General features: G+C 38.5%; 1 protein-coding gene across 1 annotated transcript in view; it reads left to right on the top strand.

The window, feature by feature from the left end:
• Nucleotides 1-16,789, top strand: part of LOC139937757 (condensin-2 complex subunit G2-like) — a 30,131-nt gene extending 13,342 nt beyond the window's left edge. The window contains exons 14-27 of the mRNA XM_071933054.1: nucleotides 153-375; nucleotides 1,792-2,033; nucleotides 3,062-3,139; nucleotides 3,988-4,058; nucleotides 4,982-5,147; nucleotides 6,191-6,352; nucleotides 7,663-7,785; nucleotides 9,316-9,513; nucleotides 10,172-10,271; nucleotides 11,382-11,578; nucleotides 13,094-13,329; nucleotides 14,509-14,609; nucleotides 15,159-15,279; nucleotides 16,664-16,789. Coding sequence (XP_071789155.1) covers nucleotides 153-375; nucleotides 1,792-2,033; nucleotides 3,062-3,139; nucleotides 3,988-4,058; nucleotides 4,982-5,147; nucleotides 6,191-6,352; nucleotides 7,663-7,785; nucleotides 9,316-9,513; nucleotides 10,172-10,271; nucleotides 11,382-11,578; nucleotides 13,094-13,329; nucleotides 14,509-14,609; nucleotides 15,159-15,279; nucleotides 16,664-16,730 — 2,085 coding nt within the window. The 3' untranslated portion in view covers nucleotides 16,731-16,789. The remainder of the gene's footprint in view (nucleotides 1-152; nucleotides 376-1,791; nucleotides 2,034-3,061; nucleotides 3,140-3,987; nucleotides 4,059-4,981; nucleotides 5,148-6,190; nucleotides 6,353-7,662; nucleotides 7,786-9,315; nucleotides 9,514-10,171; nucleotides 10,272-11,381; nucleotides 11,579-13,093; nucleotides 13,330-14,508; nucleotides 14,610-15,158; nucleotides 15,280-16,663) is intronic.
• Nucleotides 16,790-18,778: the final 1,989 nt, after the last annotated feature.

The raw sequence follows: 18,778 nt of genomic DNA on the forward strand, positions 1-18,778 counted from the left end.
TATACTATCAACAGCTCTCCATGGCTCGTCACCAAGTAAGTTTTTATGCTTAGAAATATTTTGAGTAATTACCAAACATGGCCAGTTTGAAATTGACTTTGATAGCACCCCTCCAACCCCTCCCCTTCCTTTTTTTATCCCCAATAATTTAGTACTGGCACATAGTTCCTATGGAGAATCTCCTTGCCCAGCTCGTTCAAGATTCTACCCCTGTAGCTCGTCGCTTGGTCTCTCTGCTCTTCAATTCACTCCAGCCATCAGCTAAGACTGGAGAGGTACAGATTGAGCGGTGCATAGCTCTGATTCAGACCAACCCAGCTGCAGCCAGGGTGTTTTATCAGTATGCACCTAGGCACATGTCAGTCACTACTGCAGGTAAATCCATCCACACAATGATACTGTATCAGAGTTATAATAATAATAATTATAATAATAGTGGCACGGTTGGCCTGTGCGTAAAGCGCTCGCCTCTTACTAATGTGAGTTGAGTTGTGCGTTGGTTCTCTGCTGTGCCACGAGGGTTTCCTCCCTCAGGAAAAAAATCAAACACTTTTGATCTTGGCTGTGCTCCGTGGTTATAATGGGTTGATGTGGCTGGCAGCTGAATGCGCCCTTGCATGCCTGCTTCTCGAACACGTTGTAGCCGCGTCCTTCGCAATTCAGCTCTTAGCTGCGAGTAAGGATGATTAGCCCCCCATATTATTATTTTATAGCGCTCAGGTCCGCCACGCAGTGACACTCATGGTGCTTCAACATTCTTACCCCTGGTCACTGGGCCTTAAATCATTCCTTAAACCATCTCAGCTCCCTGGGGAGTGTACAGCCTGCTGCCAAATATGTAGCGCAATCAAGGCTAATCGATCACAAGGACCAACTCTGCCCTCACAGGTACCCATTTACCCTGGGTGGAGAGAAGCAATTATAGTGCAATGTCTTGCTCAAGGACACAAGTGTCACGACCGGGATTCGAACCCACACTCCGCTGAACAGAATCACCAGAGCTTGAAATGATGTATTAATAATAATAATAATAATAACAGTCCTGATACTTCACGGAGGCAACGAAGGCGATTGCCTCCGTTGCCCCTTGCCATTGCCTTGGTGCCCTTGAAATGCTCAAGTAGAAATTTACAATTTCCTCATAGGGCGCCCTTTGCCAAAGAGAAAATGCCTCGGTGCCCTTGCCCTTTCAAAAATGAAGCATACAGCCCTGTAATAATAATAATAATAATAATAATGTGAACACTTATAGTGCGCCGGTATCCACCACAAGTGATGCTCATGGCATAAGGAAGAAACACAAAATTAATGAAAAGCAGCTGTGAAAAAGTGGGTTTTAAGGGCCTCTTTGAACTTACGAATAGAAGACATTTTACGAATATTAAGAGGCAGATTATTCCAAAGTAAAGGACCAGCATGAGAAAAAGCCCTGTCACCTCAATAGTTGTGGGTTTGGGGAACAACCAGTAACGACGAAGTGGATGATCTAAGACATCTGGAAGGATTGTAACGGGTAATTAATTGACAATTATACTGAGGAGCAGAACCATGTAAAGAATGAAAAACAAGAAAGACTTGTAGAGAGTCTTTAAACCTCAAATTGTAACAACCTGTTCTTTTAGGGAGCTTCACTTCCTCACCAATTGTTTTATTTTCCAGGATTTTTGAATTGTCATACTGTCTTATTCCTGATAAGTGGGTTTTTGTTGTACTGCGATTTCTGGGGGGATAAATATCATGAATTCTTGTTATCAACTCATCAAATCACTGACAAAAATTCATCTCTTTCAGGTGAGTTTCTTATGCTTCTTGGTCAATGTGTCCTCGGCTGTGTCAGGCGAGCTCAACCCACCAACGGTCGGGCCCGTGCTGAGGATGAGGATGGGACTGGAGAGGAGAAGGAGAACGAGGCTAGTCCTGGAGACGAGGAGGATGATGAAGAAACTCTGACAATTCAAGATACAGATGTGATGGAAGGCATGCTGGAGATCATAGCTGTCCTGTGGACTGGGATTTCTGATCAGCTAGCTAAGGTAAATCCATCTTCTTGACTGGTATAAATAGTACATATCCTACACCTAGTAGCTAGATCAAGTCACATTGGGGGCATGGTTGGCATGTGTGTAAAGCGCTCGCCTCTCACCAAGGTGACCCTGGGTTCGATGTGGAGACCATCCGGTTTTCCTCCCTCAGGAAAAATCAAACACTTTCGATCTTTGGCTGTGCTCTGTGATCATAATGGGTTGATGTGGCTGGCAGCCAAAGGCGCCCTTGCATGCCTGCATCTCGAACACACTGTAGCTGCATCCTTCACAATTTAGCTCTCCCAAATTATTATTATTACTTTATGATATTTTCATCCCTGTTTATCAGGCATACTCAGTCCATTCCTCAAACTTTCTCGACTCACTAGGGAGCGTACAGCCTCAAACTGCTGGGAGTTATCAGTGATGTGGTTACTCAGTAATTTACACTCATTGTTGTTAAAGAAGTGGAAGTGTCGTGAAAAGCGGTTTTTAAACTCTGGTGTTTCTGATCAGCAGAGTGTGTGTTCGAATCCCCATCCGTGACACTTGTGTCCTTAAGCAAGACACTTAACCACTGCTTCATCCATCGGATGGGACATTAAGCTGTTGGTTGCATGTGTAAATGTAACGCCTGTAAAAGAACCCAGTGCACTTATCAAAAAGAGAAGGGTTTTGCCCCGGTGTTCCTGGTCCGATCGGCAGCAAATTGCGCCCACAGCACCTTGTAAAGCATTACATGGTGCTATCAGAATTAGCCCACAGCACCTTGTAAAGCATTACATGGTGCTATCAGAATTAGCCCACAGCACCTTGTAAAGCATTACATGGTGCTATCAGAATTAGGTCTCATAGTTCCAATGTAGTCCCACATCTGGCAGGAAATACTGTATGTTACAGCGCCAGGAGCGTCACTGGGTGACGGACATATGCGCTATATAAGAAGCCACAACTATTATTATTACTATTAAAGTCTGCTGCAAAAGTCAATGTTTTTTTTTATATATTTACTGTTACTTTGGTTTTCACTTTTACAGCCTGAAAATCAGACCACAAAGAAAAAACTTGTGAGTAGATTCAGCAAAGCTCTGCCAGAGTTCCTGACAGCATTCCAGGCAAGTATCATTATATGATCATTTCTATGAACCAGTTTGCTTACTCAAAATAATTATGAGCATAACACCTTACTTGGTAATGAGTAATGGGGAGAGGTTGATAGTATAAAACATTGTGAGAAACGGCTCCCTCTGAAGTGAAGTAGTTTTCGAGAAAGAAGTAATTTTCCACGAATTTGATTTTGTGACCTCAGATTTAGAATTTGAGGTCTCGAAATCAAGCATCTGAAAGCACACAACTTCGTGTAACAAGGCTGTTTTTTCTTTCATAGTTATCTCGCAACTTCGACGACCAATTGAGCTCAAATTTTATGCAAATGTTGAGATACACCAAGTGAGAAGATTGGTCTTTGACAATTACCAATAGTATCCATTGTCTTTAAGCAATATTTTTCTTGTTACCCGTGCAGAATTATTTTCAGTCAAAAGGCAATTTTTCTAGCCATTAACAGTTTGTTTTGTATGAAACTCAGTTTGGACACCAACATAAACAGCTTTCTTATCATTTATGTAAATGCACTTTAACATTTTTTGCTCAAATTTGTTAATAATCATGTTTCTGAAACACGAACAGATCAATGTAAACCCATTATGTGACAGCCAATCATCGACCCTCACCTGGTCGAACAGAGAGGGATCTGATGCAGTATAAACCATCTTTGCAAAATCTTGGCTGGTATGTGAAAGGAACAGGTCTTTGACATAGGCATCAGACCAAAATCCATGCAAAGAATTAATCCATCCATTGACGATAGGATAATCACAAGTTCCTACACATGCCCAATTTGTAATCACCCAGCAACTGTGATTTTATAATTTGATTGTATGTTTGGTTTGGTTTTTATCAGGAGGGTAGAGCCCTGTCTGCTGTTCTGGTCATAGCTGGTTATGTGCCGTCATCCTCCATCCCAACGTTCAGGTAAACATTCAATACAGAAATTACTTGCTTCAGTTTGTTTGTGTTCAATTAAAAACAACATTTTCTTTTTTTTAAATCATTTTGGGACCCAAAATACGAGTTGAACTTGATGTTTGTTCCTATTTTTTTTATAACATGTAAACATTGACAAATATGAGCCATGTTTACCCTAAGTTTGCCTTAAATTCACCCTGAATCTATCCTGATGTTACCCTGAATTCACCCTGTATTCACCCAAATTTACCCTAAATTCGCCCTGAAATTTCCCTGAATTCACCCTTAATTCAACACGAATTTACCCTGAATTAAACCTGAATTTACCCTGAATTTACCCTGAATTCGCCCTGAAATTGCCCTGAATTTAATCTGAAATTGTCCTGAAATTGCCCTGAATTTACCCTGAATTCACCCTGAATTCACCTTGAAGTCACCCGAACTTACCCTGAATTCGCCATGAAATTGCCCCGAATTTAACCTGAATTCACCCAAATTTACCCTGAAATTGCCCTGAATTCACCCTGAATTCAACCTGAATTCCCCAAATTTACCCTGAAATTGCCCTGAATTCACCCTGAGTTCACCCTTAATTCAACCTGAATTCCCCAAATTTACCCTGAAATTGCCCTGAATTCACCCTGAATTTGCTTGCTTGCCAGAAAGGCCCTGGAATGCATCAGTATCAGGCCTTTTTGTAAGCAAAGGTTACAATGTCTATTGTGATTTACTGAAAGCTTGGTACATTTTTGGAAATCTGATGGTATTATTTTCCCTCAAAAAACATCTAGACAATAAATTGGGTGGGAAACATTTTTTTTGCCTGAAAAACTATAAAACATATACAATTTGAATAAATATAATTTCTTCATGACCTGTTAATAATTTAAGTGCATAAATTTTATTGCAATGTTTTTGGCATTTAATAGCCGTGGCTGCCTGACAACCCTGAAGAACATGTCCCCCTCAGCCACCTCTAGTGACTATGCACCCCTACTAGAATGTCTTGTGTCCTGGGGTCATGGGTCAAGTGTGCTGGAGCTCATCTCTGACTGGTTGGTGGCTACACTTAAGACTAGCCCAAAAGGAAAAAAGGTAAGTTTTACATGGAAGTCATTTTCAAATTTATAGTGATTTAATTTGTTGCAGAAATCAGAATATAATGTCAGGCAGATGTTAACTATGGGTGTTCCAACCTTGATATGTCATAAAAAGGCGTGTTTATGTCCCTTATTCATTTATTTTGTATTTTTGATGTAACTTTTATATATCTTTTTATCTTCTCTATTGTTGGAGGTTTTGAGGAAATAAATAGAAAATAAATAAAATAAAATAACTTCCCTTAGAGTTTGCATCAGAAGTGCAGTTTTAAAATTGTTTTAGACATGAAAGGTTGTTGTTGCTTCTTTTATCGTAATCAGTTGATTGTGTTCATTATTATTTATGTGCACTTATTAAATACATTTTCTACAAAACACAGCCAATGCTCATGTAATTTTTGTTTATGTATGGACTAGTTTCCCTAGTCATCCTCAGAACGATTTTACCAGCCTAATAACTTCTTTCATGATATTTATGTGCATTTAACCATTGTTCATATTGTTGTATTGGTCAAATAAGTAATAATTCTATAAACTGTTCAACTGTTAAAGTTAGGGATTTAAAGCCTGCTTTTGTTTTAGTTGTTTTGTATGTCATCCTGTTATGTCGAATTATTAAAACTATAATCCTTGAACATGTAGTTTATTTCAACTTATTCTAAAAAAAGTGTTTGAATTAAAATTCCAACACACATCTGCGTATGGGTAAAAAACAAAATTAATATTCTTTATCCCTGATGCAAATTTAACATCTCTTTATTGTCGTTGCGGTATCCGCTGCCAAAACATAGGATTCGAACTGCCTCTAGCTACCGGGCAACCTCGGTAGTCTAATTGGTAAGACACTGCTCTAGAATTGCAAGGATCATGGGTTCGAATCCCACCCGAGTAACATGCCTGTGATATTTTTTCACAGGACTCGGGGAAAGTACTGAGTATACAGTGCTAACACACATCGGTGTATGGGTAAAAACCAAAATTAATATTCTTTATCCCCGATGCAAATTTAACATCTCTTATAACTTATTCTTGATACAGAAATCTAGGAAAGTCAGCTTCAATGAGCCAGTCCAGCCCAAGCCGACCCTCGCTCTGATGTACCTTGACTGGCTCTTATCGCATTATCCAACTCTCTCTGCCCTGCTGACAGAAAGCGTTGATAAACTGCAAGATCTCACCTCTATTCTCAAAAACACTCTGGTAAGAAGAAAAAAAAAACCACTCAAATAATCGGTGGGTTTGTTTTCAGGTATTAATTAAAGGCACTGGACCACTATTGGTAATTACTCAAAATAACTATTAGCATAACAGCTTACCTTGGAACAAGCAATGGAGAGCAGTTGATAGTATACAAAAGAATGAGAAAAGGCTCCCTCTGAAGAAACATAGTATTCAAGAAAGAATTTTCCACTAAAATATTTGGTTTTGAGGCCTCAAAATTAGATTTTGAGGTCCTAAAATCAAGCACCTGAGAGCACGCAACCTTTGTGTGACAAGGGTGTTTTTTTCTTCCATTATTATCTCGCAACTTAGGTGACCGATTGAGTTCAAATTTTCACAGGTTTGTTATTTTGTGCATAAATTGAGATGTACACCAAATGAGAGGACTGGTCTATGACAGTTATCAATGGTGTCCAGTGTCTTTAATATTTGTTTTTATATTTTTGTTTAATTCTTGTTCATTTTATGATTGGACAGACAGTCAAGCATTTTGTCTGATCATAGACTGGAGGCTTTTATTTTATTAAAATTTTGTTGAATGAGAGTCGCCTAACATCACACGGCTGGAAAGCCACTTCAAGGTGAGGGGGCTAAACTTAACTGGTAGACCCAAATCAACTGCCACCAGGGGCATGTTGCCACCAGTGCTCTTAACCTCTTGGCCACAATACTTACCAATAAAACAGAAGAGATGCAGACTATAAAATTTGACTAAGTTTAATCTCCATGGATGTAGCCTGTGTGGTTTGTCTTGAAAAAACAACATTTCACCTATATATTTGGTTTGCGATAACACCATGTGTGTATCTACTTGCCAGGTAGAGTCTGTTCTTAGAGATCTGTCTTTCTTTATTCTACTATCGCAGAGTAGATTTATCGGATGTTCAGGAGACTTCTCAGGTCTGAAAAGAACTGTCCTGCTTTTTAACTACAACCCAGGCAGAAGGTTTAGAAAAAAGGCTTGGACTACTACTTAAGCTTTATAGGATCCTAATTAACTGTAGTATTGTGGAATGTGGAGTCAGTTCTTACATTGGTCTTAATCCAAGAACTGACTCCACGGTAGTACAGTTAATTACGAAATAAAGAAAGACAGTTCTCTAAGAACAAACTCTACCTGGCAAGTAGATACACACATGGTGTTAACGCAAACCAAATACATATTGATACCTCACCATGCAATGCCTCAAATCATATATAACATTTCACCTATTATTTTTTAGAAAAATGTGCCGAAATAAAAACGCTATCTTAAATTTGACAGATGTTTGATTTGATTCTCCTCATAGGTTTGTCTAGAGCAGCGTCTGATGACCCCTGACCCTTTGAATGACCTCTTGACCGATGAGGTCATGGTTAAATCACTAGAAATGCATTGCAGGCTTAGCATCCATCTAGCAACACGTGCCTCGGTAAGCAAGATAGAAACCAATCATTGAGAGGCTAAAGTCACAGTGGACATAAGATGAAAATAATAATAATATAGACATTTTTAAAGTGCCTAATACAAAAGCCTCTCAGTGCAATAATAATAATATCGAAGCCTTATATAGACGATGTGACCTCTGATTTCTCTCATAAACCATAACATGATTCGCGCGCATACTGCAGGGCAAAACCTTTATGTTTTGGCAGCGAGCTAGAAAGTGTATGCAATCTTACCATGGCTACGCGTCTTTTTGCCTGGTGAAACATGACGTACGCAGTGTTTTTTTCAACAGAGAGCGGTTTGAATGTAAACATGGGTCATATCGTCTGTATAGCGCACATATCTACCAACAAGGTTCTCAGGCGCTTAGTATATACATTTATACAGAAAGATAGGTTATTGAATTATGAGTTTTTAGACCAAATTATGTAGCACCTTATAAGGGTTTACAACGTTTTCAGCAGCCACAGCCATGAACACCGGAGCAAACCCCTTCTTTTTTCAATAAATGCACTGGGTGATGCTGCATTATAGTTATCCAATGTTCTTGTACCTTGGACTTATTTTGGTGGCATGGCTGGCTTGAGCTTTTAAAACCATTTCATGCACTGTTAGTGATAAATTGATCATATGGATACATTTATTGGTACTCTGGTTTTTAAATGGCGACCCCAACCCCCTGAAAAAAGGGGGTAAAAACAGCACCCTCAAGAGTCACGTTGAAGAGTTCAAGCACTCACCTCTCACAACTGTTCTGGGCCCAATTTCATGGCTCTGCCAACCATAAGCACAGAATCGGTGCTGACGGAAGCAGGGAATTCTGTGCTTACGCAAAGCGTATTTCACACTTTAGCAGGGAATTTTGGCTATTGCGCTTGCGCTTTCCGCGTTACTAGGCATTCTACGTTTACAAGGCTAGCTCAGAAATTTGGCGCTTGCCACGTAAACCCAGAATGGTGATCCTAAGCGTAGAATTTGGCAATAAGCAGAGCCATGACAATGGGCCCTGGATTAATTCCTGGCTAGGGTCACGTTGTGCGTGGGTTCTCTCCTATGCCATATGAGGGTTTTTCCCCAGGACTTCTCTTTTTATCTCCCAGAAAAATAAAACAACTTTGGCTTTGGTCAATGTAGCTGGCAACCAAAAGCGTCTTAATAAATGCCTTCAACTTCAACACGTTGTTGCCCCGTCTTTTGCAATTCTGTTTCTCAGCTGCGCGTAAGAATGATTAGCCTCCCAAATTGATAATTAATTGATGTTCATCTTTCATTTGTCTTACTTGTTCTTACCTCAATCAGATCCATAGCTGGTGGTTTTTGTTGTGTTCTCATTGTCCCCATTTATCCTTTCTCCTCATACATGTTGTTTATGATCAATAACATTTTTTTCTAGTTTATAACAGATCAAGAGTTTAAATTTATTTTTGTATTGATATGCTCTCTTATAATTCAATGTTTAATTTTGTTATCATTTTGTTGTAATTCTTGTCTGTTTTGGAATTCACAACTCCAGGGTCAAGATCAAACCCTTAACCGAGATGCAGTAAACTTCCTGAGTGAGCTTATTGCTTGGGCAGATAGGGAGATACTCCCCATGATACACAGGGTGACAGACCCAGGGGAGGATGAGTCTGATGGCCCTGCCGCTAAGAGGACTACGTCAAGTCTATCGGAGAAGACATTACTGGATCTTGGAAAGAAAGTCCTCCAGGTGGGTTGTAAATTGTGCCTTATAAATTGTATGTTATTATTGTTATTATTGTTTTCTCTCACATAGGGCCAGATTTCAAAAAGCCAAAACTTGCTAAGCACAGAATAGTATCGCTTAGCAGGAACAGGTTACTAGCCAAAATTACATCAAGTTTGCAATGTTGAATAGTGCCCCACGTACCTTTTGCTTAGGAAAGCAATTTGTCAAGCATTATTTTCTGCTAAGCAGCTTTATGACATTTGGCCCTGGATGAGTGTCACAAAGCTGAAATTATTTTTGAAATGTATTTTAAGGGCACTGCAGCCGATTTCACAAAACTTTACCCAACTACGTAAGTCCACTTGTGCAAGGTTTATGGAGCAACTTGCGCCATAAACGTTGCGCAAGTGGACTTACGCAGTTGCGTAAAGTTTTGTGAAATCGGATGCTGGACACCTTTACTTTGGTAATTGTCAAAGTCCAGTTTTTTCCTTTGATGTATCCCAACATTATGATTAAAATAACTCTATGAAAATTTTGTCCCAATTGGTCAAAGAAGTTGCAAGAGGATTTAAAACAAATTTGTGTGCTTTGAGATGCCTTCAAAAAGCAAATGGAACATTGTGTTTTCAATAGATATATTAGCTTTAGTCTGAAGCTTTTTGTGCATTTATTACAGGTTATCCTGAGCATGAGTAGTGAGACCATCATGTTAGGGATCACTGATAGAGAATTCCAATCTGGTGTGGTCGACTTCTGCCAGCTGCTCCTCAGGACAGGTACAACTTAAAGAGAACACTTAGTATGTGATCAACTGTGCGGGGTTGGGGAACAGTTCTATAGCCCTGAAATCATTTAAACAATCTGTATACACTAAACATGTGCATCCAAGGAAACTTGTACATTATAGCTTTCTTAATCTGATATTGACTAGTAGTTGGGGTTTTGGACAAAATGCTGTTGAGGGAGGGTAGTCCAGTGTTCTCTGACAACATAATTTACTTACATGAGACAATTCTTACTATACTACTAATGCATTTTGGGAATTAAAGGAACACGTTGCGTTTGATTGGTCGAGTTGGTCTATAAAAAGCGTTTTTAACCGTTTGTTATAAAATGCATATGGGTAGAAAGATGTTGGCAAAGTAGAATACAATGATCCACACTAATTTGCCGTGAAATTGCGTGGACTCCCATAAATGGCCGACCGTGTTAGTCGAGGAGGTTAAATGGAAACCGTGCCATGTCGAGGCATTTTTGTGGATCATTGTATTCTACTTTTTCAACATCTTTCTACCCATATGCATTTTATAACAAACGGTTACAAGCACTTTTCAAAGACCAACTTGACCAATCCAAGGCATCGTGTTCCTCTAACAATTGGTCCCGACTATTTGAAGCACGAGTAGTTGAGTAGTAAATTTCACTAGTCGCCCATCAGGCCTATGGAGAACACTGGTCATAATTTCACAGGTTGTAGTAGTTATCATTGTAAGTTTAATTTGTTGTGGGGTATGGAAATAATAATAATAAAACGGACATTTATATTGCGCAGTTACCTATATAAATATACTCTACTGCGCATTACAAGGTTTGTTGCAACTTGTACAGCATATTATATTTTTATGGTCAGCTCTTTGAGATCTTGTCACAGTGAACTTCATATTGACCCATTTCACCTGACGCCATCATCAGAATAATCTTGGATGCGCCATTTTGGTGGTCAATGTCAACGTGTGTTATTCAGAGAAGTGCGCATTTTAGGCGACGCAACGTTTACATGTAAACCTATTGACCACCAACATGGTGAGCGTGGCATCAGTCGCCGTGTGTGACCCGCGTGCAAGGGGTCAATAAATATGTTGTTTTTGTTGTTGTTGCTGGTTCAGATCATGGTATGGAGTTCCTACCAATGACCACGAGGCTTCTATACCAGATGGGTCAGCAGGATCTCAACAGGAGCCTGATGCCTGACATAGATGCCATGATGGGGGATACAATGCCTTCTCTTCTAGTAGATGTCATTAAGACATTGGCAAGAAGGAACCAGGAGGTCTCAGAGGACAACAAGAAGGACATTGATGAGGTAAATCAAAAAAGCAAATTCCAACTTTTTTTCCCCAATGATCAAATTTTCCACATATCTGCCTGTTCAAAATTTATGACACTTCATTCATACCTGGGACGGCTCATTCATTCTGAATGCAGATCTTAAAGACTCTGGACACTATTGGTAATTGTCAAAGTGATCTTCTCACTTGGTGGATCTCATCATATGCATAAAATTACAAACCTGTGAAAATTTGAGCTCGATTGGTCGTTGGAGTTGCGATATAACTATGAAAGAAGAAAACCCACTGTTGTCACACGAAGTTTTGTGCTTTCAGATGCTTGATTTCGAGACCTCAAATTCTAAACTTGAGGTCTCGATATCAAATTTGTGGAAAGTTACTTCTTTCTCGAAAACTACATCACTTCAGAGGGAGCCGTTTCTCACAATGTTTTATACTAACAACCTCTCCCCATTACTATTAAGGAAGGTTTTATGCTGATAATTACTTTGAGTAATTACCAATAGTGTCTACTGCCTTTCAGGCTATGTTTAAACATGCGATATACATATGATGAAAAGTGTTTCAACATTGCCTGAGGAAATTGAGTCAAAAGAGGGCACTATCACATTATTGCAAGGAGCACAACTTTCTGGCCCAATTTCAGCTGGTAGGTCACATGTTTGGCTCCTAAACTTGTGTGAGGAACTACTTAGTGCTTAAGGTGGAGAGATATTCAACACAAGAGTCAAGGCGAGCTGAGGCTAAACTGTCAGATTTGTTCTCAAGGTTTTTGGATAAAGGACCAACCCGTTATTATACAGCCACGACCCTGCTGGTTTTAAACAGCCATTAAAGACTTCATCACAGATCTTTTATTCTCTAAGAAAATACCAAAGTAACTTTAAAGGCCTTTTTTAAAACTTTGGGTTAGGCTTGGGCTCTGGTTAAGGCTCTTTCTGTCCATTTGAAGCTCTGTACATTTTCAAAATTATTGATGGCAGCCTAAGCCTAAGGTGGTTTCAAAAAGGGCCTACATTCCAAGACACACTGTAAGTCAAATTACTGTTTACTGTAAGTCAAATTAAGTTTGAGAACCAATTACATCTGATGAGGTATTTTGACTTTCTATGGTTAGCCGATCAAGGCTTTTATCTTGAAAGCAGCCATCTTAGGTGTCGTGGTCGTGCGGATAAGAGCACTAACCTCAAGCTCTGGTGCTTCTGTTTAGCAGAGTGTGGGTTCGAATCCCGGACATGACACTTGTGTCCCTGAGCAAGATACTTAACTATCTCTATACCCAGGGGTAAATGGGTACCTTTGAGGGCAGAGATGGTTCTTTTGATTAATTTTGCTGAGTAGCACATATTAATGTTGCACAGGCTGGATACTCCCTAGGGGGCTGAGATGGAATGAATTAAGGCCCAGTGCCCAGGGGTAATAATGTTGGAAGCGCATAGAGACGCCCTTCGGGTGTTAAAAGTGCTATATAAAAGCTGGTTGTTATTATTATTAGTATCTTTATCTTTCCCTGTTTTTGACCTTTTAAGGCGTTGTCTGAGATCAAACCAGCAGTGAGGGAAGTCCTTCATTGCTACCACCAGAAACAGACAGTCATTGGAACTGAGAGTCAGGAGATAATGGCATCCATCCTTACGGCGGTGCTAGATGAGATCACTCGTCATGTACAAGGTGCAGGCCTTGACCGATGCGAGAATGTTGCCGAGTTACCAACGCTGTCTTCCTTCCTTCTTGGATTGATCGCAAGAACTAAATCCATGCTCGGGTAACTCACCTCTCCTTATGTGGCAGATATATGATCAGTATGAGGATCAGTATAGACCCATTGCAAAACGCGCGGCGCATTTGCACGCGTCTCTGCTGTCCACCATTTTGGGTGTCAAAATGCGCGCAAAAGGATAGTACACATGTTTACGCACCTCTAAACAATGCGTGTCTACCATTTCTGCCTTTTTGTCTGGGTCCATTCCTTTTTGACACAAAGTGGCGGACAGGAGGCGTGCGTTGATGTGTGTTGCGCGTTGTGCAAGGGTCTATTGGTTCCAGTTTGTAGTGCCTCATGTAGGGATGCATCTCATCAATAGGACTGTCTCATCAGGGCCCAATTTCATAGAGCTGGGCCCAATTTCATAGACCTGCTTAAGCACAAAATTTTGCTTAAGCAAAAAAATCATTGCTTAGTAAAATCAGATTACCGGCCAAGACTCCACTAAATTTTTATGCTAAGTAAACAACAGCTAAATACCAGTCACAAGCAATGTATATGGCATGACATTTTTGCCAGTAACATGTGTAAAATAAGCAAGCTAATTTCGTGCTTAAGCAAATTTTTTGCTTAAGCAGCTCTATGATATTGGCCCCTGCTAAGCACAAAAATTTGTTTAGCATGAAGTTTTTGCCTAGATAAAAACAGGATTACCAACAAAATTTCCTTGTGATTTTCAGGATAAGCGAACAAAAGCTGAATACCACAGTAACAAGCAATTTGCAGCAAATGAAAATTTGGTTTTTATCTAGGAAGAAATTTCATGCTAAGCAAATTTTTGTGCTTAGCAGCTGTATAAAATTGGGCCCAGATGTTGTTATAAGACTTTTCCTGTGCCTAATTTCATAAAGCCTGTAAGTAGAAACTTTCACTAAGCAAAAATAGATTCCCAGCCCATAATACCATAATGCCATAATGATGGTTACCATTGCTGTGACTGGGATTCCGGTCATCTCTTGCTTAGCCAAGAAATTTGCTAAGCGGAATAATTCTCCGCTTAACAGTTTCATGAAATTAGGCCCTGGTCTTCCCATGGTCCCAACTTGTGCTCGAGTCTTATTTGTTTAAAGATTGTAAATTTTTAAAGAGACTTTCTTGCAGTCTGAAAATTTGAACAGGGTTTTTAAACCGAATATGCTTTAATTCCACTTTGTGGTTATTGTTTGTGTTTGTTTGCAGTTCATTTGTGTTACAAATGGAACAGTCTACATCATCTGGCTCTGTTAAGTCAACAGAGGGCCTCCTAGCTACTCTACATGTGCTACATGCCATCAGTAAAGGTCAGTAAAGAATACTGGCACCACCATCCTGAAAAGTTTATGCATTTTCTTTGTAAAGAGTACACCAATTCAAAGTTTAAAGTCAAAGGATACCTTTGTTTTTTGATTTTTTTTACCGTTTAAATGTTTGAGTCCTGTATAAATGTAGATAGATGTATACAAGAAAAACTAGCATGCAAAATTTTTAAGAAATCGCCGAAAAACCTGGAGGGAATACAACCACGCACGAGCTCTAGTAGGAATACACCATTTGATAGTAACGCTTCTCAGATTCAATATTTTGGGCATAAAAACTGATTTTTATTACATCATGAAATCACATTAAAACTTTGAAGCGAAATGTTTCTTTAAAAAACCCTGTATATTATTGAAAGCTACTGTAGGCTTCTTACTAATAGCTTGTATTGCCATTAATTTGAAGAGTGGGTACTAAACGTATACCTGCCCTTCAAAGAAACACATCTTCAAGTCAACTGAAGATTATTATCAGATTTGTCTTTCTTTTAAGATGGATTCATCCTTTTTACGATATCTTTCTTATTTTTCCAGGGCCGAAGAAGGTGGAAGGAATTAAGACATGTTTGTCAGCCGTGAGTACAAGGTTGGCAGAGCTGGAAAGGATTAACCAAGAAGGATCTGAAGATGCAGAGCTAGACACTGTATCCGATACGTGAGTCTAATCTTATCCCCTTGTTTCATTTGGCCCAATTGCTGAAACTGCTTAGTACAACAACAAGTCACCTGGAAATATAATTTTATATTTTTTCAAACATAAGAGTATAAGTTTAGTAACAATAAAACAATTTTATTAGTATTTGTTTGTCACGATTTATATGTTAAAAAAATAGTTAAAGTTGTTTTGGGGGTTGACTCCGCCTACCCTTTTTGTGGTGTCAATTGAGGCAGACTTTGCCTTGATGCGTAGAGTAAGCACACGTGCAAAGTACATGCAAGTCCATTTTCTCCTAAAATATCGCGCCTAGACTGACGTCATGAACAGTGCCCTCTCGGGTCGGTGGGCCTACTCTTAAATTTGTAAATAAGATAAGAACTAATTTTTTTAAACCTTACTTAGGCCCCCCAAAAAATATGTTGGATTGCCCTTTCACACGATTTTTTGCTTGGGTCGGTTGGTCAGAATTACAATAAAATAAAAATCAGATGACAAAGAATGCCCAAAACTGCATAAACATTTCATGAAAGATCTAATTGTCAAACAAGCAAGGTATATCTTATACATCTTGCTTCAAGCGCTCTTTTTGCGTCTTTATTTTGGCAAATTCCTTCAAAAACAATTTCTAAGGGTCATTTCCTTCACCATGTTTTTCGTCCGTTCAATAAACGAGCAATACCATATATGGGCATAACTGGAAACAGCGCCCTCTGTTTTTCAATGGAGTGTTAGACTGGTTCCTTGTGAAATCGTGACGTCGGATAAACGGGCGTGTGGTTTGATATGTGACACAGGCTCGCCCTATCCGTGCGTGTGAGGGAAATCGATCTACATTTGTACGTTGCGTTTTTGTGAACGTTGAAACCACGACTGTTGCACGGGATAATTATTGTTGACCATAAGTAGTCGGCGGAAAACAAAGATTTGTGTCAAATCTACCAACTTGTAAGCAGAAAATATTCATGAAGTTAAAACTCGGAAGTAAAAAAAAGGAAGGGAAAAAAAACGAAAATATATATGTATATTTTTATTTTTTTTACTGCGACCGAGATTTTGCTTCTATTACAGTCGGTAGGGATAGGGCAACCCAACCCTTTTTTTTTAAAGGCCTTATTCACATTCCACTCATCAAAACACATGTATTAGTGACGAAATCTTTATTTTGACAAAATATTACTTCCAGGTGACTTTAAGATCAAAACACAAACATGTCACTCACTATAATCTACTTTTAACAGCTTCATGAAATAGCCACTGAGTCTACTTCCATGAATGTGTTATGCAGAAAATAAAGTTGATTTGTATGTAGATATTCAACAGCACATTATTGTTTATTGTCTATATTTTTAAAACCTTTTTTGTTAATTTGTTTATTTTTCAGTACACTGTTGCAGGAAGCCGCTGTGATGGTCCAAGATCTGACAAAAGCCATTGGAGGAGTGGCATAGTGTTCCTGTATACCTCTCCTGCTAAACTTCCACTTCTCAATGATTTCAAATTGTCTAAAAAAAAAAAAATTGCATCATTAAGTTGTGCCATTAGGTCCTACCTAATGGCACAACTTAATGATGCATTTTTTTTTTTTTTTTAACAAACATAGCTTTTTAAAAATGTATACCGATTATTGTTGTAATTATGATTATTGCTTGGTTATTTGTTTAAATAGAAAATATTAGAATTTAGATGATTTCATCTTTAATTTAAAATAAAATGAAGTTCCCGAAATAAAGACAAAGGTACAAATCTTAAAGACAGTGGACACTATACTGGTAATTGTCAAAGACCAGTCTTCTAACTTGGTGTATCTAAACATATGCATAAAATAACAAACCTGTGAAAAATTTGAGTTCAATTGGGCCTTGAAGTTGCGAGATATGAATGAAATAATAAACACCCTTGTCACATGAAGTTGTGTGTTTTCAGATGCTTGATTTCGAGACCTCAAATTCTAAACTTGAGGTCTCGAAATCAAATTCGTGGTAAATTACTTCTTTCTCGAAAACTACATCACTTCAGAGGGATCTGTTTCTCACAATGTTTTATACTATCAACCTCTCCCCATTACTTGTTACCAAGTGAGGTTTTATGTTGATAATTATTTTCAGTAATTACCAATAGTGTCCACTGCCTTTATTAAAAAATACATCACTTTTGGAGTATCATTTTTGAGAGGGCATGTCTTTGGGAGACTTTTAAAGGGGCACCAAGGCCAAATAGTCATGTAGTTTATTGAAGGAATCGTGACTGACTGGCCCAAAGCACAATATTTGGCAAGTACACTCTATGGGCCACAGAAATAAACTTTTGGAAGAGGTGACACCTGAATTTTTTATTGTAACTAGTTTGCCAACTTTTGTATTTAAATATTTTTTTGTAATTGTTGATTTCAATTGAAAGCAAAGTAATTAAGAGATCTGTACCTTGGATGTTTTGCTTATCATATCCTGATTTTAAAAGAACATTTTGTGAACAACTGATGTGCCTTGAGTGCTAAGTATATATTAGCCTTTTAGAAAACACTGCTAGGATTAAAGCCACTAACTGTTTTTTGTTGTAAATATTTTAAATTTATAAATTCAACCATTATAAAGTACCGTGGTAAAAATGCTTCATATTTTGTTGTTACTACTGTCTGGGAATTAAAGGATTTGGGTGTTTTTTGAAACACAAAACACAATGTCAACAGATTTACATCAAACTTACACCGTTTGAAGATAATGATAGTAGAAAGCGTACCTTAAAATATTAGTTGCTGAGGTGCTGTAGTTTTTGAGAAATGAGTAAAACAATGTCATGGAAAATACGTTTTTACATGCTAAAATAATTTTCGTCTCATGATCACTGAGACGAAAATTATTTTCATGACATTGTTTTACTCATTTGTCAAAAACTACAGCACCTCAGCAAGTAATATTTTCAGTGAAGCTTTCTACCATCATTATCTTCAAACTGTGTATAAGTTGAATGTAAATCTGTGGACATTGGGTTTTTTTGTCCTACAAAAAGTACCCAGACCCGTGAAGTGCTGTTGAACTATTGAAATAATCCCACGTTTGAATAAAACAAAAAAATCAGTGCTTCTGCTGCACTTGCAAAGTGCTGTGCAAAAGGGCCATTAATAGCCATGGCCTTCTTGTAATTTCAGGCCTGTAGTATATTTTGTGTTTATGAACTTTTCATATCTAAAGTGAAATAATCAAATGACTTAGAAACAGTTGTATTTATTAAAAATGGGGGTGGGGGGGGGGGGTAAAAGTCAAACTAAATACTCCAAATAAACTTCTTAGTCATTTTAGGAAATACAATTTCACTAGGTTGGTAGATTTAAGGTCTTGAACAATAAAATGGTTTTATTTTTGGATGTGCCGAATATGGTTTGTCAGTTCCAGTTATTCATTGTAGTCCTTGTTTTTTAATTTAGGCCAATTCGATTACTTGTGTACTCTATGAAACACCTCAAAATTGCATTATGTATTATAGCTAAAAACACAGCAAA

This window comes from Asterias amurensis, chromosome 5, assembly GCF_032118995.1.
Source record: "Asterias amurensis chromosome 5, ASM3211899v1".
Classification (NCBI taxonomy): Eukaryota; Metazoa; Echinodermata; class Asteroidea; order Forcipulatida; family Asteriidae; genus Asterias; species Asterias amurensis.